This window comes from Macaca fascicularis, chromosome 9 (assembly GCF_037993035.2).
Source record: "Macaca fascicularis isolate 582-1 chromosome 9, T2T-MFA8v1.1".
Lineage (NCBI taxonomy): Eukaryota > Metazoa > Chordata > Mammalia > Primates > Cercopithecidae > Macaca > Macaca fascicularis.
Window position 1 is genome coordinate 90,329,117 of NC_088383.1, and position 26,798 is coordinate 90,355,914.

At 36.2% G+C, this 26,798-nt stretch overlaps 1 protein-coding gene and 1 long non-coding RNA gene across 13 annotated transcripts in view; one reads left to right on the plus strand and one right to left on the minus strand.

Annotated features, from left to right (window-relative positions):
- LOC135965142 (uncharacterized) overlaps positions 1–20,335 on the minus strand; it is a 336,594-nt gene extending 316,259 nt beyond the window's left edge. Inside the window, exons 1-4 of one of the 4 annotated variants that reach the window (XR_012417280.1) lie at positions 19,946–20,335; positions 16,379–16,465; positions 13,024–13,130; positions 9,083–11,027 (exon numbers count right to left, since the gene is read on the minus strand). This is a non-coding gene — a long non-coding RNA (uncharacterized lncRNA). Of the gene's footprint in view, positions 1–9,082; positions 11,028–13,019; positions 13,131–16,378; positions 16,466–19,945 lie in introns of those variants that run through there. The other 3 variants (XR_010578011.2, XR_012417279.1, XR_012417278.1) reach the window with 3 other exon arrangements.
- Positions 20,336–20,525: 190 nt separating this feature from the next.
- ZWINT (ZW10 interacting kinetochore protein) lies at positions 20,526–24,396 on the plus strand. 9 transcript variants are annotated; one of them, XM_005565825.5, is made up of 9 exons: positions 20,526–20,603; positions 21,412–21,502; positions 21,655–21,778; positions 21,943–22,109; positions 22,267–22,323; positions 22,855–22,997; positions 23,078–23,246; positions 23,343–23,425; positions 23,614–24,396. In XM_005565825.5, the coding sequence occupies exons 1-8, from the start codon at positions 20,563–20,565 to the stop codon at positions 23,382–23,384; spliced, it is 834 nt and encodes a 277-aa protein (XP_005565882.1). In that variant the 5' UTR covers positions 20,526–20,562; the 3' UTR covers positions 23,385–23,425; positions 23,614–24,396. The 9 variants fall into 9 exon arrangements, with proteins under 9 accessions (XP_005565882.1, XP_073856893.1, XP_065377157.1 ...); XM_074000792.1 differs by having other exon boundaries at positions 22,855–22,893; positions 23,097–23,246; XM_065521085.2 differs by having other exon boundaries at positions 22,855–22,893; positions 23,115–23,246.
- The last annotated feature ends 2,402 nt before the right edge of the window (positions 24,397–26,798 follow it).

The following is a 26,798-nucleotide window of genomic DNA, read 5'->3' on the forward strand; positions in this document are numbered from 1 at the left end:
TGGATAAAGAAAATGACACACAGTGGTATATTATCTACTTCTTAAAAACTGAGAGAATATTTTCATATGTCATCATATGAATGAACATTGACACATAATACTACGTGAAACACAAATATTTAATGATTCCATTTATGTAAGGTATCTAAAGTCTCAAACTTTTAGAAACAGAAAGTGGGATTGTGGTTGACTAGGGTTAGGAGGAGAGGGGAAATGAGAATTTGCTGTTCAGTAAGTATAGAGCTTGAGTCCTGAAAGATGAAAAATATCTACAGACCTGCTATACAACCATGTTCATATAGTTAACAATTATATACTGTACATGTAAACAGTTTAAAAGGTAGATTTCATGTTACATATTTTACCACAATTGACAACATGTTTTAAAACGTTCTAAATCCATGAAAACCTAAATATGGCTACATAATATTGTTTACAACTGTGTAATAAGAGCCATTGTAAGACAGTATATAGAGAGTGGTATGGGAAAATAGAGAAGCAGCATGTAGCTAATGTCCAATGGCTGTCAGGATCACCAGGAAAGAACTTTCAGAAGAACTGATATCAAAGCAAGGGATGGAAAATGAGTGGTATTTTTCACATAAGTATGCAGGTTTTGATGACATGATATTTCAGTCAAAAGGAAGAGCATATGAGAAAGGTTAAGGGCAACCAAAAGCAAGTTTTACTTTAGGGTAGGGGGATATAGGTAGAGAAAAATGGGAAAGTGAGGAGGGGAAAATAAATAGGAAAATATTTTTAAAAGTCATAAACAGTCATTATCATGTAGGGATTAAAAAAATGTTTAGACAGTTTGGTCTCTCAAGCATTCACCTAATAGACTGTAACTTTTATATCTGTTTTATTCAAACTCTGTACCATATTCTCCACATTAGTACAACGTGTTGCACACGCTAGATGTTTAATAAATATGCATGGAAAGACTTAATAAAGCAAGGAAAATATACAATCAGATTTACATTTTAGAAAGCTCTACTTATCTTTGGGGAAGGGATTACAGAAAGCTCTCAAAATATTAACCCTGAACAGTCTTCCAACTTGCATCTGAAGAGCAACCATGGTGTCATATATACTCATGAAGCATACTATATATATATATATGAAGGACGGTGTACATAGTTATGCCTCTAGCAAAATGTTTTAATGACACATTTATACTTTTACTGACAATTTTATTCTGAATTTCAAAATTTAACACTCTTTATATAAGTTCATTAGTTAAGTTTGGGGGTCAAGAGAATAAACATATGCACCCTCAACATATCCCTAGTGACTTCTTACATAAAAAGGTTAGGTACTAATGGAATATCAACAAGGCAGAGTATATTAGTTATATCCTTTAAACTGGGAACAGAAGTTCCAATAAAAGCACAGACTGCATTAACAGTTGGATAGGCATTAACCATGACACATTTGTCCTTGATGTTCAAAGATAATAGCCACTGGGTGGGTTTCTCTCAACGTGTGAACATATTTGGCAAACCAAAAGTGTGTGACCAGCTGCTCACAGGTGAAAGCTCTGTTGAGCTCTTCATTTTTTGGCAGCTCAACCTCTTTGACTCATGCCCTACATATGCCATTTCTTGAAAAAAATGTACAGAATCCCCTATTGTTTTACACCAATTCAATTGACTTGCTGCTGTTTCCTACTAGTGCACAGCTGTGTCACAGGGCTTGCATGCTGCCCCAGAAGCTACAACCATAAGCTTAATAGCAAACCACTTTTAAATGGAGCATCCATTATGGCTTTCAGAGACTGTTTAAGACCCAGAACATACGTGACTGAAAGGGACAACAAATTTTCATCAGAGCCTTTTCTTTTATAAATTAAAAAATGTGTTTATAAAACTTAAATTCATTACCAAAATTATGAATTGGCTAGTAACACAAGTAAGGCTGGTGTCTTTTCCAATATATAATATTGTTATTAGAATAGTCCATTGACAACAACAATCTTTCTTTCCTTTCCTATTTTCTTCATTCATGACTTCTTTTCTTCTTCTTTCCTTTCTTTCTTCTTTCCTTTTATTTAGGCAACCACTTAACTTGTTAATTCATTTACTTATAATTTTACTTTCCAAGCACTTATTATGTTCTAGGATCACTGCTAATTTTGAATGATATAAAAATATGCTATAATGACAGTTATAAATAAAGTTTCAGAAAGAAGATGGTGTTGATTCACTTTTTTCTGTTCTTCTTCTCTAAGTATAATTCTGTACTCTGCAAATTATTTAATAGACAACAATAAAACGATTCTGAAAGCTGAAAAGAAGGCAGACAGGCTAGAGACTACAGGACTTGAGAAATAATAATGTGATGAGTTCCCTGAGATTTCTTTTTTATTTTCTCTATATTGCAGGTATTGGAAAGGCCTGCAGCAAGGAACAACCAATAGGCATAGAAGAAAAAAGGGGAAAAACTTGCTCTTTCTGACCAAAACCCAGGCAGAGTAGAAGCCAAGAGACCTAATGGGGATTGCTAAGAATTTTCCACAAAGGAAGCCTCTGTTAATGATCAAATTCATTAACAGCAGTGAAACAATGAATCCTCAGCCATCTCAGCCTTTGCTCCATGACTCAGGCCAGGTGGGTGTTATGGTCTCCCAGCAGCTGCAGAAGTAAAGCCCAAGTTATTCAATCCCCATTCTGGATCCAGGGCCCTGAGAGTGGCCCCATCTGCTCACAGCTACAACAATAGCAAAGCCCTGTGTCTCCTTGGCTTCCACCCAGTAGCATAAAAAGGCAAGATTCAGTAGCTTCCAGCTTCACCCCAGAAGACTGTCCAGTGATCCTGCAGATAGCACTGGTTGGGGGCATTCAGCAGGAGGAGCTCCAGCAACATGAGAAAATAGAGCAGCCAAGAATAAGACTGAAAGGGTTCGGGAACTAACCTTTATGAGAATGAAAGCTCACAGAAGTAGAACAGAACTGACACATCATTAAACTTAAACTAACTTCCTGATAAAACAGAAGACGTAGATAGAAAAAAGAATTACCTAACAGAATAACCAAAATGTCCAGGATACAATAAAACATCATTCATTATACTAAGAAGCAAGATAACTAAAATTTAGTGAGAAAGATAAGGAATGACAATATGGAGATGAATTGGAGTCATTTGGGGGAGAATTTTAAAACCACTATCATAAAACTGCTTTAGAAACCAACTACAAATTCTCTTGAAACATATGAAAATAGAAGATCTCAGCAAATATACAAGTTATACAAAATAACTAAATGGAATTATGTAGCTCAAAATTCCATCACTGATAATACATAGACATCAACAAACCTCACTTATGTAAACTGATATATAACAAATACATACACATAATATACTCTAAATGTTAAAATGTCTAAACATGCATATTAACAGACAAGATTTGACAGAGTAGATTTAAAAAAAACCATAACCAACTATATGTTCTTTTTAAGAAACTCAAAATAGCAACACAAAGATTAAAAGAAAAATTATGCAAAAAGAATATATTCTGCATATATTAATAAAAATTGAAGCAGTGCCTACATTAGCATTATAAAGTTAGGCCTTGGAACAAAAAAAAAATTACTAGGAGAAAATATGGGCATTACCTTATAATTAAAAATAAAAAAAAAAATCCATCAAGAACATATAGCAATATTATACGTGTATGAACCAAACTCCAAGGCTTCAACCTATGTGACAAAAATACAGATAGAACTGAAATGAGAAATAGACAAATCCACAAATATAGTGGGAAGTTTCACCATTCTGTTTTCAACAATTGGTAGAATGACATGACATAAAATATGGATGATAGAACGATATCATCAACCAATAGTTTTGATTTTGCACTTATACAACATGCCAGAAAATATTAATAATAGAGATACAAACATAAATCAGTGTTATTGAAAACAGAAAACATTTATAGAGAAACAATAAGCCCAAAGTTATTTCTGAAAAAGAAAGTCTACAAAGGAATACAACTCAAGCTGGACTAGTTAAGAGAAAAAGAGAGAGGAAAGAAAGGAGAAAGAGAGAGAGAAAGAGAAAGAGAGAGAGAGAGAGATACAGAGACAGAGACAGAGAAAGAGACTACCAGAAATAAGAGAGGATATATTACTACAGATCCTCAAGAAATCGAAGGCCAGGTGCAGTGGCTCATGCCTGTAATCCCAGCACTTTCGGAGGCTGAGGCGGGCGGATCACCTGAGGTCGGGACTTCGAGACCAGCCTGACCAACATGGAGAAAATATCTCTACCAAAAATACAAAATTAGCCGGACCTAGTGGTGCATGCCTGCAATCCCAGCTACTCGAGAGGCTAAGGAAGGAGAATCACTTGAAGCTGGAGGCGGAGGTTGCAGTGAGCTGAGATAGTGCCATTGTACTCCACCTTGGACAACAAGTGCTAACTCCATTTCAATCAATCAATAAGAAAAGAAATGGAAAGATTATAATTTAACCCTTGTGAACACTTTATTCTAACAATTTTGACAATTTAAAGAAAATAAAGTCTTGAAGGATATAAATTATTAAAACTAGTTAAAAGAGAAATAAAATATAAATAAATCTGTACAACTTTATCTACAACATGTTGCAGACAAAAGGCAAAGAACATATTTATGATTTGAGAGTTATCTATGTTCATAAATTAGATGATTCAAAATAAGGTGACCATTCTCACCGCCTTTATAGATTTAAATGGAAACTCAAACCAAAACTAAGGAAATCTGTTGTAAAATGTGATGTTAATTATAAAGTGTAAATGGAAATGGAAATGACAAAAGAAGCCAAAAATATTTTGAAAAATGAACAAAGCTAGAGGATATAAACTAACCCACTACAAGAATTAATATTAAAATACAGTAATTAAGACTCTGGTATTAGCATAAGAATAAACATATACATAAATGAAACAAAAGAGAAACTCCAAAAATACATCTACTTAGATATAGTCAATGTTATTTTTGACTAAAATGTCAAACTAATTCAAAAGTGAAATATATTTCAAAAAATGGTGCTCAAATGTACAGTAATATTAAAAATGAGCCTCAACATCTATCTCATGCTACATCAAAAATTTACCTGATATTGATCATAAATATAAATATTTGAGTGGAAAACAAACTTTCTGCCAGAAATATTTAAGAAAAATGTTTGTGGCCTTGGCTTAGACAAATATTTCTAAGATGATATGCATAAAAGTAAAAATCATAAAATGTATATTTGATATAATGGACTACGACTACTTTTTAAAAATTTTCTTTTGGTAAGATATCATTAAGAAAATTAAAATGTTTGTGACAAAGACAAAATTTTTGCAAACTGTACATCTGACAACAGTCTTGTGTCCAGAATACATAAAAAATACTTGTAAATATTATAATAATTACAATAGAAAGTCAAACCCCATTTTAAAAAATCGGCCAAAGATTTAATGAGACATTTCACCAAGAAGGTTTTACTTACATACTTCAGATATCTTTAATAGTCCCTAAATACTCATGCTAAGACTGTTCCCTAAGGAAGGCCTATATCCAGATAGATGACCTATTAGCTCCTAGAAAAACACAAATCATTAACATAATTAAGAAAAAATGCTTAATTTCAATAGAAACCCAGGCAAATATAATTGTAAAAGTATAATACTTGGAAGAATTTTAACGAGTAGAGGATTTGTAATGCATCTTTGATTTAAAATCTTAAGATAGGGAATAAATATCTTTGTATATCTCAATAAAAATTTGTATCTAGATATTAAAAATCAACAAAAGAACTGAGAAAAATGCCAGTATATCACTACTTTTAAATGGCACAGCACATTGTGGCAATGAAATAATGAAAACCAATACTGTAATTACCATGATTTTACAAATTTTAATTACCTGGAAAACTAATTGTTCAAATTATATTGGTTTTGGACATAGAGTATTAATAAGATAGAGAGATATATGAATGGGGGAAAAGGCAACACATAATTTGTTTTTTAATGTATTTTCTTCAATGGCAATACAAAGTTACCTGAGGATTTATGACATTTCCTCATAAACACTTTTAAACAAAAAATTTTGAATGGATTAGTAACATCTATGGCAACATTGCAATATTATAGAATAGATGGATTTGAGTAAAATGGGGAATAATCCTCAGATTGTTCTTATTAGTTTAGTGATTTTTCCAAACCACTCACTTTGTGCACCTATGAAATACTGGCTGTCCTGGGGTGAATCTTGATAGCTATTGAGTGGCAAACCAAATCAACTTTGTGTTCAACCTGAGCTCTGAATAATAGATAACTCTTCTTAAATGGAAAGAGTTTATATAGATAGGGTGAAATGATCTCCCTTGAAAATTAGGCTGAGGCAATAAAAACAACCCAAACATGATTGTAAGTGCAACAAGTATGTAAAAATAAGTTTGCGACTTTAAAATAATCCCTTTAGCTTTCAGGCACTTTTCATGGTGGTTTGGTTTATTACTAACATAAAACAAAAAGGAAGAAGCTGTAGGGCTAAGTCATGATTAGAAAAAATCCAAAAGGTTTCGTGTGCATTTGCTCCTAGTGAGAAACCCTTTCTCATGAGGGCATTGCAATTTAGTTCTGATGGTCTGTGTCCAAATTGCATGGATGCTGAGCATTGTTAGAGAAATGACAGACTAAAATAGGGAATTGAACAGTGTGTTAGTCAGAATCTATCCATCTGGAACTAGCAAACCAAGGCAAGAATTACCTTATGATCTGCAATTTAAATGCTAAACATGAAGATCCCTCCTAAAACAAAATGCAGTATCTTGATCTGAAAATTCCGGCAAGTACAGCAGTAGCTAACACCACTGTTGACTCTCAGAATCATAGTTCACAGAAGAGTAGTACCAGCTTTCTAAGCTAAATTTTAAGCTTCTAGAATGGTATTTCTTAATTATTATTTTACTGAAACTATAAATTAGAGTTTTAAGTTTACTGAGGAAGTTGACATCGAAAAATGAATAATAGGAAATGGTGAAAGGTAAAGATTGTAAATTATAGTAAAAATACATTTGAAAGATAGTGTATTGGAAAACTAATCCTTGTTGTATACTTTTTAGCATTTATTAAGTTCTTACATGAAAACATATTCCCAAATGATTTCTGCAGTTTTTAATGTTCTGGCTTTATGTAAATATGACCTGCAAAAGAAACTGATGAAAACAGAAACAAAAATGTTAATAACATCCACTATGTGTCAAACTTAAGTTGAGGCATTTTCAAAAATTAACTTTTATGGTTTCTCGTAAGAAATATTCTAGGCTGGGTGTGGGGGCTGACACCTGTAATCCCAGCAGTTTGGGAGGCCAAAGCGGGTGGATTACCTGAGGTCAGGACTTCAAGACCAGCCTGGCCAACATGGCAAAACCCTATCTCTATTAAAAATACAAAAAATTGCCAGGTTTGGTGACAGGGGCCTGTAATCCCAGTTACTCGGGAGGCTGAGGCAGGAAAATTGCTTGAACCTGGAAGGTGGAGGTTGTAGTAAGCCGAGATTGCGCCATTGCATTCCAGCCTGGATGACAAGAGTGAAACTTCATCTCAAAAAAAAAAAAAAAAAAAAAAAAAAAAAAAATTATCACTATAATCATGATGTAATAAATAATAAAACTGAATTACTAAGTAAATTATCCAAGGTTACAAATGTGCTAGGTATTTGAACTTCAATCTCTTGTTCCAAAGACAAGGCTCTTTGCATTTTGCCACGAATTGTGCTGTAAGAAAGCTGATGATAAGCATCTTCAGGGGAAAATTCATTTTCTCTGATCAAAATAAATAAATAAATAAAAGTCTCCTTTAGCTAAGGTTGGCCTTTGGTCATTCTTTGTCCCAGTCAAATTTCCTACAAAACACATTTAGAAAATGTGGTTGAAAATAAAAAATATTGAAAACACTGGTAATTGGAGTGCTGTGAGGAAGGGTATTTCAAAGACTATTTGTACTAAAACCTCTCGGGTCTAACTCCAATTGGCACATGTAATACAGCAGACTTTGATGTGACACAGATTTGACTCAGATTTATATTTGCCACTTCCCACCTCTGTGGCTTTAGTAAGTTATCTTTAGTGAGCTTCTGTTTCCTTTCTATTGATTTGGAATAATAAAAGTCAATTGAGAGAGTTTTCTTTGTGGCAACTAAATGAGAAAATATGCATTTTTGAAAGCCTAATATAGTGCTGTTGGATTGATACATGTGAATTTTGGTCACGCAATCCATAACATGCCAGGTTAAAAGAGAAACTGGTCCTTTTCTGAACTTACAAAATATGCATCTCAGTTTTGTACTTGCTGTTGCCTTTTTCAAAGCACTGTGATAATTAGTACTTGAAATCTGCAGAACAGAGTTTTGTTTAAATTTTTATTAAGGAAAAAAAAATCACCTAATTGTTTCATAGAAAAATATCTAGTTCTGTCAATATAATCTTACTGAGAATAAAATATTTACACTTTGTGCCTACTTCCTTTTAAACAAGGTGAGGTTATTGTGTCAAACTGTTATCTGAGTAGGCATTTTTTTCTAAAAGTCTAACTTTTCCATGTGTATATGTGTATTTTAGATACTTATGTAGATAAAGAAGAGCTTAACAACCTAGTGTTCAGTCTCACCAATTCCAGACAATTCCTGGGGACACTTGGGGGTAACATTGGTTCAGTGTCTTACGCAGTAAGAACGTTAAATATTATCTGAAAACTATTGGCAGCCAAGCTTTTAAATACCATATAGAAGTGAAAATGCAAATTAAAAATTTTAAAAACAAAGAAAAAGAACCGTAACTTATATCTTCCAATCTAATTAAATTTAATCTCTAAAAAAAAGTCCCAGCAGGATTTTTAGCAGAAATTGACAAGTCCTTCCTAAAATGTTTATGAAAACGCAAATTACTCAGAATAACCCAGATATTTTTGTCAATGGAAAAGTTGGAAAACTCACATTTCCCAATTTCTTAATGTACTATAAAGTAGCAATAATCAAAACAATGTGGTGCTGCCTAAAGAACAGGAATACTAATCAGTGAATCAGAGTTGAGACTACAGACACCAAAATACATTTATGGACAACTGATTTTTAAAATTTTATTTTTATTGATACATAATAATTGTACATATGTATGAGGTTGTGATATTCTGATACATGTGTAACAATCAAATCAGGATACTTAGGATATTCATCACCTATAACATTTGATATTTCTTTGTGTTGGGAACAACTGTCTAGAAGAGAAGATTTGAAATTGCAGTAACTTATATGGCCCATTGATTTTTGAAAACCGGGGTCAAGGCAATAAAGTGAGGAAAGAATAGTCTTTCAACAAGCATGCTGCAGAAATTGAATATCCACATACACAATGATGAATTTAGGCTTTTACCTTATACCGTACACAAATATTAGCTCAAAGATATTAAATGTCAGAGCTAAAAACTAAAAAAATAAAAAATAAAAATAAAAAATTGAGAAGAAAATACTGAAAAAACATTCCATAACTTCAGTTTGGCAAAATGTTCTTAATAGCCTAAAAGACATTTCAGAAAATGAAAAAACAAGTCACAGACTGGGAAAAAACATTTTGCAAATGATGTATCTGATTAAAAAATACTTCTATGTAGAGTAGAAATAACTCTTACAACTCAATAGTAAGAAAACAACCTCCTTTTTGCAAAATGGGCAAAGTATCTGAATGGACATTTCATTCAAGAGGATAGGCAGATGATAATAAACATATGAAAATATGGCCAATATAATTAGTCAGGGGGGAAATGCACAATAAAATCACAACGAAATACCACCTTAGACACACTAGAATGTTTACAATCAAAATTACTGAACACACCATGTAAAGTTATGAACAAATTGAAACCTTCGTATATAGTAGGTGGGACTGTAAAATGGTAGCACTCTAGAAAATACCTCGGCACTTCCGTGAAAAGTCAAAACATATATTTATCTTTCAACTCAGCTATATCATATCTAGCTATCTACTCAAGGGAAATGTCAACATCTGTTCACTCTTTTTTTTTTTCTTTTTCAGATAGGCACTTTCTTTTTCAATCAGGTTGGAGGGCAGTGCACTGTTGCGGGAATCAGAAGGACTAGAAAGATTATGGGGTGAATAAAGGAGGATCTTTAGTGAATGCACTCAGACCTAGCGTACTTAACATCTAAAAACTGGACTAAGAAAAAAGTCAGGTCTTGGCTTTTATACACACTTAAAAAAGGAGGTTGGCTAGTTTGAAGCAAGCTTACAGTGGTGTGAAGTGTAGTGGCATGAAAGAAGTGTGTAGAAGCAGAACAAAGTTAATCAAATTGTGTCAGGTGCATAACTCAGAATTATATACGACATCTTGCTATGTGGCCTAGATGACTGTTATCTAGGTTTTACTCAAGTGCCTTGTAGGGGCTTATCTCATAACTTTTGCTATGGCACCTAGGTGGCTGTAGTTCAGGCCTGCTCAGGCTTCCTATGATCTTCTCTGCCACTTAGATAAAACAGAATACTTGATGTTACTAGTTGCAGAGAATAGGAATCCATAAACTCATAGGTTTACTCATATCATTAGAGAAAATTTGTTTTTCTTCTCCTTATGTTAAAGGAGTGTTGGGAGAGTCTCCAAAGCACATTCCTTTGAGCCCTGGCTTCTTAGATAATGTTATCAGAACTTTTGCCTAGGTCTAGCTTTTGCCTGTCACTGCCTTGCAGATGAGTCAGCTGAATACAGAAACCTTATTCTTTCTAATTTCATTCTCCTTTCTTTCTTTAATTTCCACCTCACACAATCAGGGGTCACTGCAACCTTGAATTTCTGGGCTCAAGCAAACATCCTGCATCAGCCTCCCAAGTAGCTTGGACTATAGGTGCATACCAGCACACACAGCTAAGTGTTGTATTTTTTGTAAAGACAGAGTCTTGCTATGTTGCTCAGGCTGGTTTTGAACTTCTGGCCTCTTCTGGTCTCAGCCTCCCAAAGAGCTGGGATTACAGTCATAAGTCACGCTCCTAGCCCACATAAAAACTTTTAAGGGAAAGTTCATAGCAGCATTATTTATAAAAGTCAATAACTGGAACAATACAATTTCTATCAACTGGTGAACAAGTAAACTGTATCTTGTATATACACATAATGGAATATATTCATCAATAGACAGGAATACATTATTGATGTATACTACAACATAGATGATCCTCAGAAACACTGTGCTAAAGGAAAGAAGAAAGATGCAAAAACCTACATATTGTGTACTTCCTGAATGTGCATAAGAGGCCAGTCTATAGACAAAAACTGTATCATTGTTTTTTTCTGGACCAGGGAGTAGGAACTGCAATTCACTGCAAAGAGACAAAATGGATCTCTCCAGGGTGCTAGAAATGTCTTACAACTGATTGCAAAATTCTATCAGTATAATAAATCACTAAATTTTATACTTATAATCAATACATTTTAGGCATGTAATTTCTACTTTTATAAAACTGTTTTAAAATGTAGGTTAAATAATGGGGATTCCTTATTCCCAAAGCAACACTGAAAACACACAATAAAATCAGAAAAAATATATTCATTAGTTTATTAAAGCAAAAGTATTTTGCTCATCAAGAGTCTGAGTCCCTAATGAACACTTTTTTTATTATTTGCCATATAAGTTTACTGTGTAGAAGTTGTGATCAAATATAAAACTTGCTTTAATGCATTCAAACACCCAAACCAAAGAAATATTTATCAAGTTTGTTTGTTTGTTTTTTGAGATGGAGTCTCACTCTGTCACCAAGGCTGGAGTGCAGTGATGTGATCTCCGTTTACTGCAAGCTCCAGCCCCTGGGTTCATGCCATTTTCCTGCCTCAGCCTCCCAAGTAGCTGGGACTACAGGCGCCCACCACCACGCCTGGCTAATTTTTTTTGTATTTTTAGTAGAGACGGGGTTTCACTGTGTTCGCCAGGATGGTCTCGATTTCCTGACCTTGTGATCCGCCCACCTTGGCCTCCCAAAGTGCTGGGATTACACATGTGGGTCACCGCACCTGGCCCAAATTTGTTTTTTAAATTTTATCATTTTGTCTAGTTATGGAAAAATGTTTTTCAAAAGTTACTAAGACCAAAAGTATCTTTTAAAAAAAATTCAGCAGGTTAAATTATATAAGTTTTAAGACTGAAGCCGGGCACGGTGGCTCAAGCCTGTAATCCCAGCACTTTGGGAGGCCAAGACTGGCGGATCACGAGGTCAGGAGATAGAGACCATCCTGGCTAACACGGTGAAACCCGTCTCTACTAAAAAATAAAAAAAAAAAAAATTAGCCGGGCGGGGTGGTGGGCGCCTGTAGTCCCAGCTACTCGGGAAGCTGAGGCAGGAGAATGGCGTGAACCCGGGAGGCGGAGCTTGCAGTGAGCTGAGATCCAGCCACTGCACTCCAGCCTGGGTGGCAGAGGGAGACTCCATCTCAAAAAAAAAAAAAAAAAAAAAGACTGCTTGGAGAATATTTAAGAAATAGTGGAAAAACATCCATCAGTTAATGGATGTGATATAAATGTAGAAATATTCCATTTAGGAAGGTAGAAGAAATATTTTTGACAATTATAACACACAGCACATGGAATATTTTACTGTATATATTTAAGGTGTACAATATGATGTTTTGCTATACATATACAAAGTGAACTGATTTCTACAGGTGCATTTTTAGGCATCCTTTGAAATAATTATAGCACATGTGCTTTATTTAAGCCATTATTGTTTAAGCCTCTAAGTTAATAAACATCACAATAAAATTACATTTTAGCTACCTGTGAATAAATGTGACATAGGAAGCAAACAATCAGAGATTCTGTTCAGAAAAAAAGGCTAGTGTTAAAATTCAAGGAGATAATTAACTGAATTTCAAGATATTACTTTTTAGATAATGTTTACAATGTAAGATATTCACATGCATGCAAAGATATATGTAGATTGGGTAGAGAGAGAGAGAGAGGCAGGGAACATATGTATGTATTAACATACATACGTATTTTTATATAATGTTTTATTTATTGGGTTTCCATGACTCATTTAGATGATCTTGCCTCAAGGAAGTGATGATCTGGAAATATAGCTTCGATTCCTAAAACAATCCTGAGAAAGATAAACACAGCAAACAGAAGTTTCTATGCAATAAAAATAGATTCCAAAAGTATGATGTTGGTTTTGATGTTTTATTAAGTACTGGAAGAGTTCTGCCTATAGACAAATGCAAACATATGTTTTATCTGCTTATTTATATTTGCTTAATGTTCTATAAATCTACATGAATTTGCCTCCATGCTCACTTCATATATTTTAACAATATAGTCGGATATTCTATTTAAGTGATAATGCAACTATTTTCAGAGCCATTTCGTATGTGCTAAACAATAAAAGCTGCATATTGGACAACACAGAAAGAAGTACGACTTAGATTCAAACTTTTTAATTGATCTACTGTTATTTTCACTAGAATTTTAGGCCAGATCTCTCCCAATCAGAGCCAAGTGGAGGGGGAAACAGAGTTGGCAAATTTATGCAGTATGATGTTTAAAGTCCTATTTTCCAACTTCACCTTGTAGCATGTCATTTTGACTTGCAATTTATTGTTTTATCCTTGAACGGTTTGGTCTTCAGTTTAACCAAACACTATTTAAATTTAGATGTTAACAGTGATGTCATTGATATATTTGGAAAGTATTTTATTCAAAAGGCAGTATCTTCATAGGAATTTGTGATAAATAGATCAAAGGGATCTAAACTCTCACACATAAAGCCAATCCCTGCCACTTTAGTCAAAATGTGCATTTTAGCAAGTGTCATTTCTCCACTGTATCATAAATGTAAAATAGGTAGACAGTGTTAAAAAATAGACATATCAAGCAGAAAGAACTCTTACTAGTTCAGCAAGAAGATTCTTTATGGAATGCATAAGAAAAACGTTTTTCACTAAATCAGAAGTATACATACAATACAAATTGCAATGGAGAGCATTAAAACGTTGACAAATGAAAAATTGCTGAAAATTTTTCTAAGAATTGTCTGTATTACACATCTCAATTTATTTATTTTAATGCTTCTGTCACTGTAGGTACTTCTCTGATACTAGAAACTCATCTGTTTTCTACAAATCCACAATATGTCAGTTACTCAACTATACTGATTCCAGCATTCTTTTCTTTTTCACTTTATAGTCAGCATAGGGAATGCCACTGATGGCCACAGTTTCAATTGCCTGTATATTTGTGTTGATCAAATATATATTTCCAGTTCTCACATTTTTCCAAGCCCTTGTCCATTCAAGACACATCCAAGTGTCTTTTAAAAATATACACATGAATAGCTAAAACACTTCAAATAGGTAGGTCAACAAAATCAAGTTGAAGATCTTCCTCTGTCATTTGTCAAATAGAATTATCTTCCAGGAATCACTAAATAAATTGCATCACAGTTCATCCAGTTGCACCATCAGAAACTGAAGTAATATATTTTATACATAGTTTAGTAACTCCAACGTATCCAATGAATAATAAAACCTATGAATTATTTTACGTAAATATATTGAGCTATTTGTATCTTTAGTGCCAAGTTACTTATTATAGAATCCAAAAATGTTTTCACCTTTTACTAAGGCCACTGGAATAATAACATTTTTCAACCTTTTATTTTTCCACCCATGATTGAGGCTTAACTTTGCAATACTAAAACCTGACTTGCCATCTAATTATGAATAAACTTTCAGTAGATTTCTACCACGTTTATATAAAACCAATATCCTTAAAGTGGCCTGCTGTAGCCTTGCATAAATTGTCCCTAAAATGCATAGAACAAATTATTATTACTATCAACTATTAACAAAAAATAACTTTTATCCTCAATAAGCTTATTAGAAAATAAGAGATTCACTCAAATAATTCTACAAGCAGATGTAAAATGCAACTGTGACAACAGAAAAAGTCTGTAGAGCTTTGTGAGGCTATAGTAAGGAGGTCTGATATAGGCATATAGGTGAAGGAAGGTTTGATCGTGTCTGAAAAATCTGAGCAAAAATCTATTTCGTGTCTGAAAAATCTGAGCAGAAATCTAAAGATAAATTAGGAGTTAATTAAGTCAAAGAAAAAGACTGCAATATTAGCATACATCATCACATTCAATGCATATAGGAGGCTATTTAGATCATTTACAAACAAAAAACCTAAATATTGTGTATTGTACTATTCATTTATAATTGTTCAGGCTAATTTTATGACCCATAATATGGACTTCACTGTTGGGTATACACTGGAAAAGCATGACTATTCTGCTGTTAGGTTCAGTGTTCTATAAATTATTATAAGTGGCTTACTGAAATCTCAACAATGACTATGGATTTATCTATTTCTCCTTGCAGTTCAGTTTTTGATTCATGTATTTTCATGGTCTCATATTAGGTGTACAAAAACACTTATGATTAAGTTCACATGATTGACTCCTTTATCATGATAATATCACTTTCTTACTTCTGGTGATAGCCTTTTGCCTAAAAAAAATATAAATATTATATATAAATATATATATAAATATATAAATATACATATGTAAATATCATAAATATGTATAAATACATATAAATATCATATATAAATGTGTATAAATACTATATAAAAATATGTATTATATAAATATATAAATACTATATATAAATGTATATTATATAAATATATATAAATATACAAATGTATAATTATTCAGCATTCATCTAACTAATATAAGCATGGAATATTTTTTCCATCTTTTTTTTTTTATATTTAGTGTACTTAACACAATTTTGCTGTTGTATCCAATCTAATAATCTCTTCCTTTCAATGGTATAGTTAAGATATTTACATTTAATGGTGATAACAAATATGCTTAGGCTTACCCCTAAGATTTTGCTATTTGTTTTCTATTCCCTTCATTTTTTTCTTTGTTCGTCTTCACTTTTTCTGCCTTCTTTTGGATTAGTTGTTTATATTCTATTTTATCTCCTTTATTGATTTCTTAGCTACAATTTGTTTTAGAAGTTTGTAATAGTTTTCTATTGCTGTGTAACAAATTATCACAATTTAGAACCTTAAAAAACACATTTATTATCTCACAGTTTCTATAAGTCAACATTTTAAGACAGTTTCACTGGGTCAAAGTTTTGCATTCTGCTCAAGGTCTCTTAAGTTTTCAATCAAGATGTTAACTGAGTAGCGTTATTTTTTATTTGATTGTTTGTAGAAACGTAATCTGCTCAGGGCTGTTTGACTGAGGGCCCCATCTACTCATTGCCATCAGCTCAGATCTATTTACAGGTCCTAAAGGCCACTCACAGTTCCTTGCCATGTGATACTTACCACAGGCAATTTACAACATGGTTGCATGCTTCTTCCAGGCCAGAAGGAGAATCCCTCTTTTTTTTAATGCAGTCTGCTAAGCTTCTGCTATACATGAAAATGGAGGCATGAGTGGAATGATATCCCCTCTGCCTAATAAACAACCTAATCAATAGAATGACATCCCATCACCTTTATTGTATTCTATTGGTCACAATTTCTGTCTGCACTAGAAAGAAATCACACAAGGAAATGACTCATTGGTAGCCCCTCTAAGGTGTGTTGGCACTATTGCTTCAGAGACTCTACTGCACAGTTTTAACTCATCAGTTCACCTTCAACTGATACACAACCTTCAGAGAAACTGTACAAGCATATAAATTTACTTTTATTTCTTCTCTCCCACACTTTGTGCTACATTTTACTTTTACATATGCTATAAAACCCACATCACAATTTTTTTTTTCTTTAAAGATAGGGTCTCATTCTGTTACCCAGGCTGAAGTGCAATGGCATGACCAACTCATCACAGCTTTATACTGGGCTCAAGTGATCGTCCCACCTCAGACTCCTAAGTAGCCAGGACCACATTTCACTTTTTTTTTTTTTTTTTTTTTTGAGACGGAGTCTCATTCTGTCACCCAGGCTGGAGTGCAGTGGCCAGATCTCGGCTCACTGCAAGCTGTCTCCCGGGTTTACGCCATTCTCCTGCCTCAGCCTCCCGAGTAGCTGGGACCACAGGCGCCCGCCACCTCGCCCGGCTAGTTTTTTTTTTTGTATTTTTTAGTAGAGACGGGGTTTCACCATGTTAGCCAGGATGGTCTCGATCTCCTGACCTCGTGATCCAGCTGCCTGGGCCTCCCAAAGTGCTGGGATTACAGGCTTGAGCCACCGCGCCCGGCCCATTTCACTCTTTTGTATACATTCAGATTTGAAGCTAATGCCATTTTCATTCAGCCTGAAAAACTTCTTCCATGTTTCTTGTAGTGTGGGATCTTATGCTGAAAATTGCCTTCCATGCTTGTGTGTTTAAGAATGTCTTTAGTTAGCATTTTTATTTTTATTTCTATTTCTTTCTTACTTATGTCTTTATTTCTGAGGTGGAGTCTTGCTGTGTGGCCCAGGCTAGAGTGCTGTGGCGTGATCTCGGCTCACTGCAACCTCTGCCTCCCGGGTTCATGCCATTCTCCTGAGTCAGCCTCCTGAGTAGCTGGGACTACAGGTGCCTGCCACCAGGCCTGGCTAATTGTATTTTTAGTGGAGACGGGCGGGGGAGGGGGGTGCGGTTTCACAGTGTTAGCCAGAATAGTCTGGATCTCCGATCTCCTGACCTCGTGATCCGCCCACCTTGGCTTTCCAAAGTGCTGGGATTATAAGCCTGAGTCACCACGCCTGGCCTAGTTAGCCTTCATTTTTGAAAGCTGTTTGCTGGAAATAGAAATCAAGGTTGACTTTTTTGATTCTTACAGTATTTGAAAGATGTTACTCTATTGTCTTGCTTGAATTGTTCCAAAAAGAAATTTCCTGTAATCCTGCTATTTGTTTCTATGTAACATGTGCCCCAACACCCCTAATTACTTTAGAATTTTTTATCAATGGTTTTAGGTTATGAATTATGGTGTAACTTGATGTAATTTTCTTAATATTTCTTTGAGATTTGTGAAGCTTCTTGAATATATGAATTACATTTTCATCACATTTCAAATTTTTTGGTCTTTATTACTTATGTTTTCTTGTCCTCTCCCCTTGCCTCTCTCTCTGAGACTCCACTTTCAAGTATATTAGGCTGTTAGAAGTTGTCTCACAGCTCACCACTGATTAGTTCATGTTACTTTATTTTCATTTTTTAATATTCTGTGATTCATTTTGGGTAGTTTCTCTAGACCTATGTTTCACTTTCATTCCGCAATGTGTAACATACTATTAATACCATCTCATTCCATCTATCACATTGTAGTTTTCATCTCTACAAGTTTGATTTAGGTCTTTATTACAAGCTTTGTGTCTTTGATTAACTTTTTTTAACAGCTTTTATGACAGCAGTAAAGTGTAAATTTAGTGGTTTTCTGTATAGAATTGTGCAACCTTCACCAAAACTTAATTATAGAACATTTTATTTACCCCTTTAAAAGAAACACTATATCCATTTGCAGTCCCTCCCCATACTCTCTCAACCTCTTATTCCCACCAATTCCCAGCCCTGGACAAGCACTATATAAATTTACTTTCTGTTGCTACAGATTTGTCAAATCCAGACATTTAACATAAATGAAATAAGATATTATGTGGTCTTTTATAATTAGCTTCTTTCACTTAGTATATTTTCAAGGTTCGTTCATATTTTAGCATGCAGTAACCGTTATTTAGCATGTAATAAAGTTCTCTTTATTACTGATTAATACTTCATTGAATGAAAGTATGTGTTTTCACTCACCAGTTAATGGACCTTTGGGTTGTTTTTACCTTTCAGCTTTTGTGAATAATGCTGCTATGGATGTTTGTGTACTTTTGTGTCTCCATGTTTTTATCTGTCTTAGATATATCACTAGGAGTGAAACTGTGACTCATATGGTAACCCTATGTTCAAAGTCTATGCACCATTTTACATTCCCATCATCAACATGAGAATTCCACTTTCTTTACATCTTTACCACCACTTACCTTTTTCATTATAGTTCTGATAATCTTTTTTGAAGACAGGGGATATAGTTACAATAACTGTTTTAATGTCCTTGCCTGTTGATTCTAACATTACTTCAGTTCTGATCAGCAATTGATTTTTCTCCTCATTATGTGTTTTTTTTTTTCTTTTTCTTTTTGCAAGCTTGGTAATTTTTCATTGCATGACATATGTAAATTGCACTTTAACTGGTTTGTGAACATTTTTCTATTTCTATAAATACTACTGAAGTTTGGTCTTGTCATCTGTCATGGTTTGTTAAGTTTGATCCATTTGGGTCTTACTTTTAAGAGTTAGATGGCACTAGAGCACTGATCAGCTAGGACTAATTACTGCCTACTAAATAATAAACAACTACTAAATCAAGACTTTTTTTGTGTACTCTATCCAACGTCCAATGGACTATGAAGTTTTCCAGCCTGGTTAGTGGAAATAGTGACTATTTCTGACCCTCCGTAATGTCCTCTTTTTTTTTTTTTTTTTTTTGAGACGGAGTCTCACACTGTCACTAGGGCTGTAGTGCAGTGGCGCAATTTCGGCTAACTGCAACCTCAGCCTCCCGAGTTCAAGCAATTCTCCTGCCTCAGGTTCCCGAGTAGCCGGGATTATAGGTGCCCGCCACCACGCCCAGCTAATTTTTTTTTTTTTTTGTACTTTTAGTAGAGACGGGGTTTCACCATGTTGGCCAGGCTGGTCTCGAACTCCTGACCTCGTAATTCACCTGCCTCGGCCTCCCAAAGTGCTGGGATTACAGGTGTGAGCCACTGCACCCGGCCATGTCCTGATACCTTTAAAAATCTTTTGGCTAGTTTATTGAGACACATACTGCTCAGTACTCAGGTGAATGAATACCGAGTTCTCTCTGAGCAGTTCTCTTTCTCCTGTACTCTGCAAAGAACATTACCTACCTTGGTTTCCCAAGAATATCAGTTCTATTTTGCCAACGCAGGCAATCCGCTGGGCTCTGCTTGAGTTCACTCTCCTGCATCTCTTCTATAAAATATTAGTATCTCTGAAAGCAGCTCGCTTTTTGAGCTCAGATCATTTGCTTCCTGTATCTCCCGGATCACTATTCTTCTTTACTGATTCCCAGCGTCTTAGAAACAGCCCCACTGTTTTTCGGGTTTTTTTTTTTTCTACAGCAGTAGTAAATATTTTAAATAAAGTGTCAATGCTGTAAGTGTCCCCTAAAACGCAAACTCAAGGAAATACTTTCCCTCTTTCCAGTAGAGCAAGAACTTCACAGCGCGCGGCCGAGTTCAAGTTCCACTTACAGTCTCTGGCACCGCGTACGGTCTAGCGCGCAGGCGCAGAACCCGTGCGCGCCTAGCCATAAGCGCGCTTGCGCCAAGCAGCGAGGCACGCCAACGTGCGAATCTGCGCCTGCCAATTAGAGCGCAGAATGGTCGTTGGTGCCCGCCCACTAATCCCTGCAGCCAATCGCCTGCCCCGGCGCGAAGTCGACTGTGAATTCAAAATATACCTAGGGATTGTGGGAAGGCGGCTGAATGCGGCGCCTAGAAGGATGGAGGCGGCGGAGACAGAGGCGGAAGCTGCAGCCCTAGAGTAAGTGTTTGCGGCCAAGTGGCAGCTGGGGGCGGGCCTGGGAGGACCTTGTGGGCCCCTATGTGTAATGATTGCTGCCCTCGACCTTGTACAGCTTTTGAGGTTCGACCCTGCCGTGAATTGATCCTCACCGCAGTCCCGTCTTAGGTTCCTGAGGTGACTGTTGTCTGCTCCAGGAGTACGGCCTTTAGGGGACCGTTCGCCGCTCCCCACATACACATACTCCACAGGATGTGCTCTAGGAGACTGTTTTACTTCTGTCTTCTTGTCCCAACACGACACATTCCCAATCACTTCTCATCCCCATCCCTGCCCCCCCGTAGACTTCTCCAGTCCCTAATAATGAAAAACCCTAGAGTCGAGCCAGGCATCCAGCCCTCTGCCCTGAGTCCTTTCTCAGCTTTTCCAAGACCCTGCCCCCAGGCTGGTGCTCACTGCCAGGAGGGATCCCAAGGCCCAGCATTCTTCCCCTTTCATGCATATCTCCCCGGCTTCCTTGACATCTTGACTCAAATGGTTTCTCTTCAGTGAGACACTCCCTATTTAAAATCTCAGCGTTTTTCTCAAACTCCTTATCTACTAACCCTGCTGATTTTCCTTTGGGCACGTATTATCACTGTATGCCCTCCGTGCACTCCATTCCTCGTTGCAGGCTGTAGGCCCTTCAGGCCCTTGTGTAAACTCTGGTCAAGGCAAGACTCTCAGTAGTATACATACTGATATACACATCCACATTTGTGTACACACAAGAACTGTAGAACTAGCATCACAAGAAGCTGCAATTTCCTCTGTTTCCTTACCCCTCCAGGGTCCTGGCTGAGGTGGCAGGCATCCTGGAACCTGTAGGCTTGCAGGAGGAGGCAGAACTGCCAGCCAAGATCCTGGTTGAGTTTGTGGTGGTATGTACAAGATGAGAGCGAGCCTTTCAGAAGCCAGGGTCTGGTCCTGGCTCCTCTTATTGAGATACAGGGCAGCATTGGCAGAGAGCAGACTTTAAGGAAACCTGTAAGGAGGTAAGGACGTTCCCTGTCTCTGCCCTCCCTCTGAGCAGGACTCCCAGAAGAAAGACAAGCTGCTCTGCAGCCAGCTTCAGGTAGTGGACTTCCTGCAGAACATCCTGGCTCAGGAGGACACTGCTAAGGGTCTGGACCCCTTGGCTTCTGAAGACACCAGCCGTGAGTAGGCAGGGGATTGGAGTAGCATCTGGCCTGAGTGGGGAAGGAAGGAGGATTTCAGATAGGTCTCCCATTTGGCTGATGGGAAGGAGGCCCAGTGTTGCAAGGAGGCAGGCTAGCAGGCCACCCTCACTCATGTTCTCATTCCTGGTGGCTCATCTCAGGACAGAAGGCAATTGCAGCTAAGGAACAATGGAAAGAGCTGAAGGCCACCTACAGGGAGCACGTAGAGGCCATCAAAATTGGCCTCACCAAGGCCCTGACTCAGATGGAGGAAGCCCAGAGGAAGCGGACACAACTCCAGGAAGCCTTTGAGCAGCTCCAGGCCAAGGTACACCCAGGGGTCCTGAGTACAGGGAGGGAAGGGCAGTCAGATAGGAAGAGGGAAAGAGTGAGCAAGCTGAGTTGTGCCAGCTTGCAATCTCCCAAAATTCCAGCCAGAAAAAATAGACTTCTTCTCCTGGTCCCTCTCCCTTGCTTGTCTGCAGAAACAAGTGGCCATGGAGAAACGCAGAGCAGCCCAGAACCAGTGGCAACTACAACAGGTAGGTTCATCCTCCTAGGAGAATATCCCTTCCCACCACCATGCCATCATATGGACTGTGTCCCCTGTCTAGAAAACCTTCGTTTTGCTTCTTCCTTTGAGGCACTATAATATAAATACCAACATGGGCTTGAATCTCAGTATCACCACTTACCACTGCATGACCTTGGGCAAGTCACCTAACTTTCTGTTTCTTTATCTAAAATGGAGGCAATAATACCACCTACTCTAGAGAGTTATTAAGATGATTAAATGATCATTACAGCAAGGGCTTAAAATAGTACCTGGCACATAGCAAGTTAAATAAGTGTTATCACCTTTGTGCCCCTTCCCTCCAAGAATGCCTCACCCTAGAACAGCTCATTCTGATCTTTCCTTTTCTCTAGGCCCCTACTCTACTCTGAAGTGAATAGAGTCCCTCTTTTCATCATTGAGCCTGAGCCCTGAGCTGGGTGTAGGCTGGAGGGGTTGGAGGGATGGTTCTAAGACCTCAACATCTGATGCATAATGTCTGCACACTCACTCCTGGCAGGAGAAGCATCTGCAGCATCTGGCAAAAGTTTCTGCAGAGGTGAGGGAGCGTAAGACAGGGACTCAGCAGGAGCTTGAGGGGGTGTTTCAGAAACTTGGAAACCTGAAGCAGCAGGCAGAACAGGAGCAGGACAAGCTGCAGAGGTAAGGTTGGGAGCATGGGTTGCGGATTCAGAATGGTCCAGCTGAGATTCCTTTCCTTCACACTTACCTCCTCTTTACAGGTACCAGACTTTCCTCCAGCTTCTGTATACCCTGCAGGGTAAGCTGTTGTTCCCTGAGGCTGAAGCTGAGGCAGAGAATCTTCCAGATGATAAACCCCAGCAGCTGACTCGACCCCAGGAGCAGAGTACAGGAGACACTATGGGGAGAGATGCTGGTGTGTCCTTCAAGGTAAGTGAGAGATGGAACAGGTGGGCATGGGCAGGCAGGTGGAGACAGAAGCTGCGAGACTGGCCTTACCCACTGTCTATACTGTATTTCTCCAAGGCTGTCAGCCTACAACCTGCTGGAGATGCAAATTTGCCATGACTTCCTGGAGGACAACAGCATGGAGAAAGATCCTAGAATAGGTCAGACCCAACTTAGGCCTTGGTGTCCCTGGATGCAGTATGGAAAGAGGGAAAGCCTCTCTGTGCATCTGAGCTCTGCTACCCATGGAGCAGATGGATGGTGGGAACAGGAAAGAGCTTATGTTACAGTTTAACACCTCATTCCCTTGCTCAGCCCACCCAGAGCTAACCCCTGTCTTCTTCCCCAGGCCTCTGACTTCCCTCACCACCCCCAACCATCATTCCAGGAAAGACTGTGAACTCCTGAGTTCAGCCTGATTGCTGACTACATCCCAGCAAGCTCTGGCATCTGTGGATTAAAAGCCCTGGATCTCTCTCAGTTGCGTACTTGTTCATCTTCATATGCTGGCAGGAAGAACTATTAGTACAGATACTCAGAAGCCAATAACATGACAGGAGCTGGGACTGGTTTGAACACAGGGTGTGCAGATGGGGAGGGGGTACTGGCCTTGGGCCTCAGGGGTTGCTTCCTCCAATGATGCAGACATGCTGAATTTAATTCAAGGAGGAGGAGATTGCTTTAGGCAGGTGGTTATATGTGGGAAGATAATTTATTCACTAATCCAAATTTTATTCATGGATCCAAATGTTTGTTGAGTCCTTTCTTTGTGCTAAGGTTTTTGCTGTGAACCAGAGCTGTAACAGTGAGCTCATCTGACTGTTTTAGGTTGTATAGCCTAGTGTTAACATTCTTAGTGTCTTTTTGTGCCTTAAAACATTGCTTGATCACTGGTTTCAGATGTTCATTTATAATATTCTTTTCAAAGATTCAGAGATTGGCTTTTGTCATCCACTATTGTATGTTTTGTTTCATTGACCTCTAGTGATACCTTGATCGTTTCCTACTTTCTGTTTTCAGATGGAGAAGATGTACCTTTTTTGTAAACTCTTATTTTGTAAACTCTTATTTTTATCAGATGATCAACTCATGTACTTGAATATTTGTTTTCTCAAATAAATATTTAAGGCTATACATTTCTTCTGACTTCCTTTATTTTCACAATCATTCAATTCATAGCATTTTCTATATTCTGTTATAATTATTTCATTGATTCATAAATTTCTTTGAAAAATAATTTGGTCTTCTATTGATTGTGGGAAGATAATCTAAGTTTATAGAGAATGTCATCTATTTAACAAACTTTGAAATTTGGTGAGTGAATTATAGCCTCGATGTAGTGATCTTTTTTAATGTTTTACATAGTTTTGGAAAGAATGCGTTTTAGATTGTATGCAGTATTTTCTATTAGATTATGTTTGCAATTTTTGTTTCAATTTATATCTTCTATATACTTAATTTTTTGTTGTCTGAGTATCACCTGAGAGAGGTGTGTTCAAGTCTCCAACTATGATAGTGGATTTGTTCATTTCTCTTTATAGTTCCATTTTCTTACATATTTTGCAGCTCCTTTATTAAGGTATATGTAAATTTACATTTATATTTTTCTTCAGAACTGAACTCTTACCTTTGTGTGGTAGCCTGCTTCATCTATAGGCTAACGTGTTTAGCCTTGAAGACTAATAGTTTTAATTTTAATATAACTTTGTCACTTCTTTTGGTTACCCTTTGCTTGACATCCTTTCTCTTGAATTTCAATCCTTTTTTAGTTTCAACCTTTCTTTATATTTACCACTTGTATATTGCATTTAAAGGGTTATTTAAAAAAAAAAAAACAGTTTCACATTTGTCTTTATGATTTTCTAGTTGTGTCAATTTTTTATTTGCTTTTTCTTGGTTTTTTATCCCTTTCATGCCTTTTAATTTTTTTATTGTTTTTTCATGCTTTTTTTTGTTGTTTGTTTAGAAAGTCTCATTTAGACCTGCTAGTTTAGCTTTCATAGTTAGCAATGTCTCAAGTAAGGTAAAGAATTAATTAAAGACTCTTGATCCTTTTCTTAATAAATGAAGCCTAAACAGCTGTAACCATTGAAAGATCATCCCACTCTAAACTATTAAGGTATTTTTGTCCAGTTTATTACTTCTAGCCTGTTTGTATTCTCATAAATTAATTTTTTAAATTATTTTATACAGTCAATGCTTTATTACTAATTTATTTACTATTTTTGCCCACATTATTTTTACATTTCAGAGTCATGTGGAATACTTTTTCCAGCTGAAATAAATGTCTCAGAAATTCCCTTAGAGTTTGTAGACTGTATAATACTTTAAATTTTACTATGAAAATATTTTTATTTCATCCTCATTCTTGAGAAATGTTTTTATTATGTAGAGAATGCTTGGTAGTGACTTAACACACTGAAGATTAACTCACTGATTCTTTGGTCATCTGGTTTTGGTCCTTGATGAGAAGTCAAATGTCAGTTTAAAAGCCCTTCCTATAATTTTTTTTTACCAACTTGGTGCTTATAACACCTGTATTTAGTGCTCTATACTTTTACTATATTGTGAATAGTTTGGGACTCTGGTTTACTTATGTATTCATTCATTCGACTTGCAATTAACTGTGCTTTCTAAATTGCCACTCTTTCAACAATTCTGGAATATTTTCAGCTTTATCTGTTTAAAAAGACACCTCTTGTGTATTAGCTTCTTCTAAGATGCCAATTAGACAGCAATTAAATTTTCTAACTTTTTTCTTCATGTCATGCAAATTTTCTTTTGTAGTTACCGTTGCTCTTTCTCTTTAGATTGCATTCTAGATACTTTTCCTAAGTCTATTTTAACTTTGTATACGCAAGCTATTGTTTTTTCATCCATTTCTTAATTTTTGATTTTTAATTTTCATTTCATTAAGTTGTATTAGATCTCAATTTACTACTGCTTTTGGATATTTTCTTCTGGCTTACATTTTGAGCTTTAATTTTTTTTAATTTTTAATGTATTTGACTATACAGTAGGTATACATATGAGCTTTTTTAAATTATCTTAATATATGGACACTTCGTTTTCTTTTTTGGAAAGGTTCTTAATATATAACTTTTTTGGCCTATCTCATACTCCCTGTTTAATATAGTTCATGTAGTTTTACTTCGAGCTGCCTATTTTTCCTGAATTATACCGTTATGGCCTGATACAAACATTGAGAGAATTTGTGTTCACTTCTGTCAAAAGCTTGTGGGCATTACCTGTATAACGCTTAGAAATGTTAAAATGAATGTTTGTAATGTTTTTTATATCTATGTGCTATCCCATTTTTCATTCCTGTTGTTTGTTTTTTTTCTTATTAGTATTTCCCAGAGGCTTCTTTTCTACTATATATGTCTTTCAAAAGTACAGGTGTTGGCATTATTTTCTTTAATGTTGCTTTTAATACATTTTAATTATTTTTTGTCTTTATTGTTCCCTTCTGCTTTTTTAATATTTGTAGGGTTTTTAAAAATTAATATTTGATAATACATATATGTTCTTATA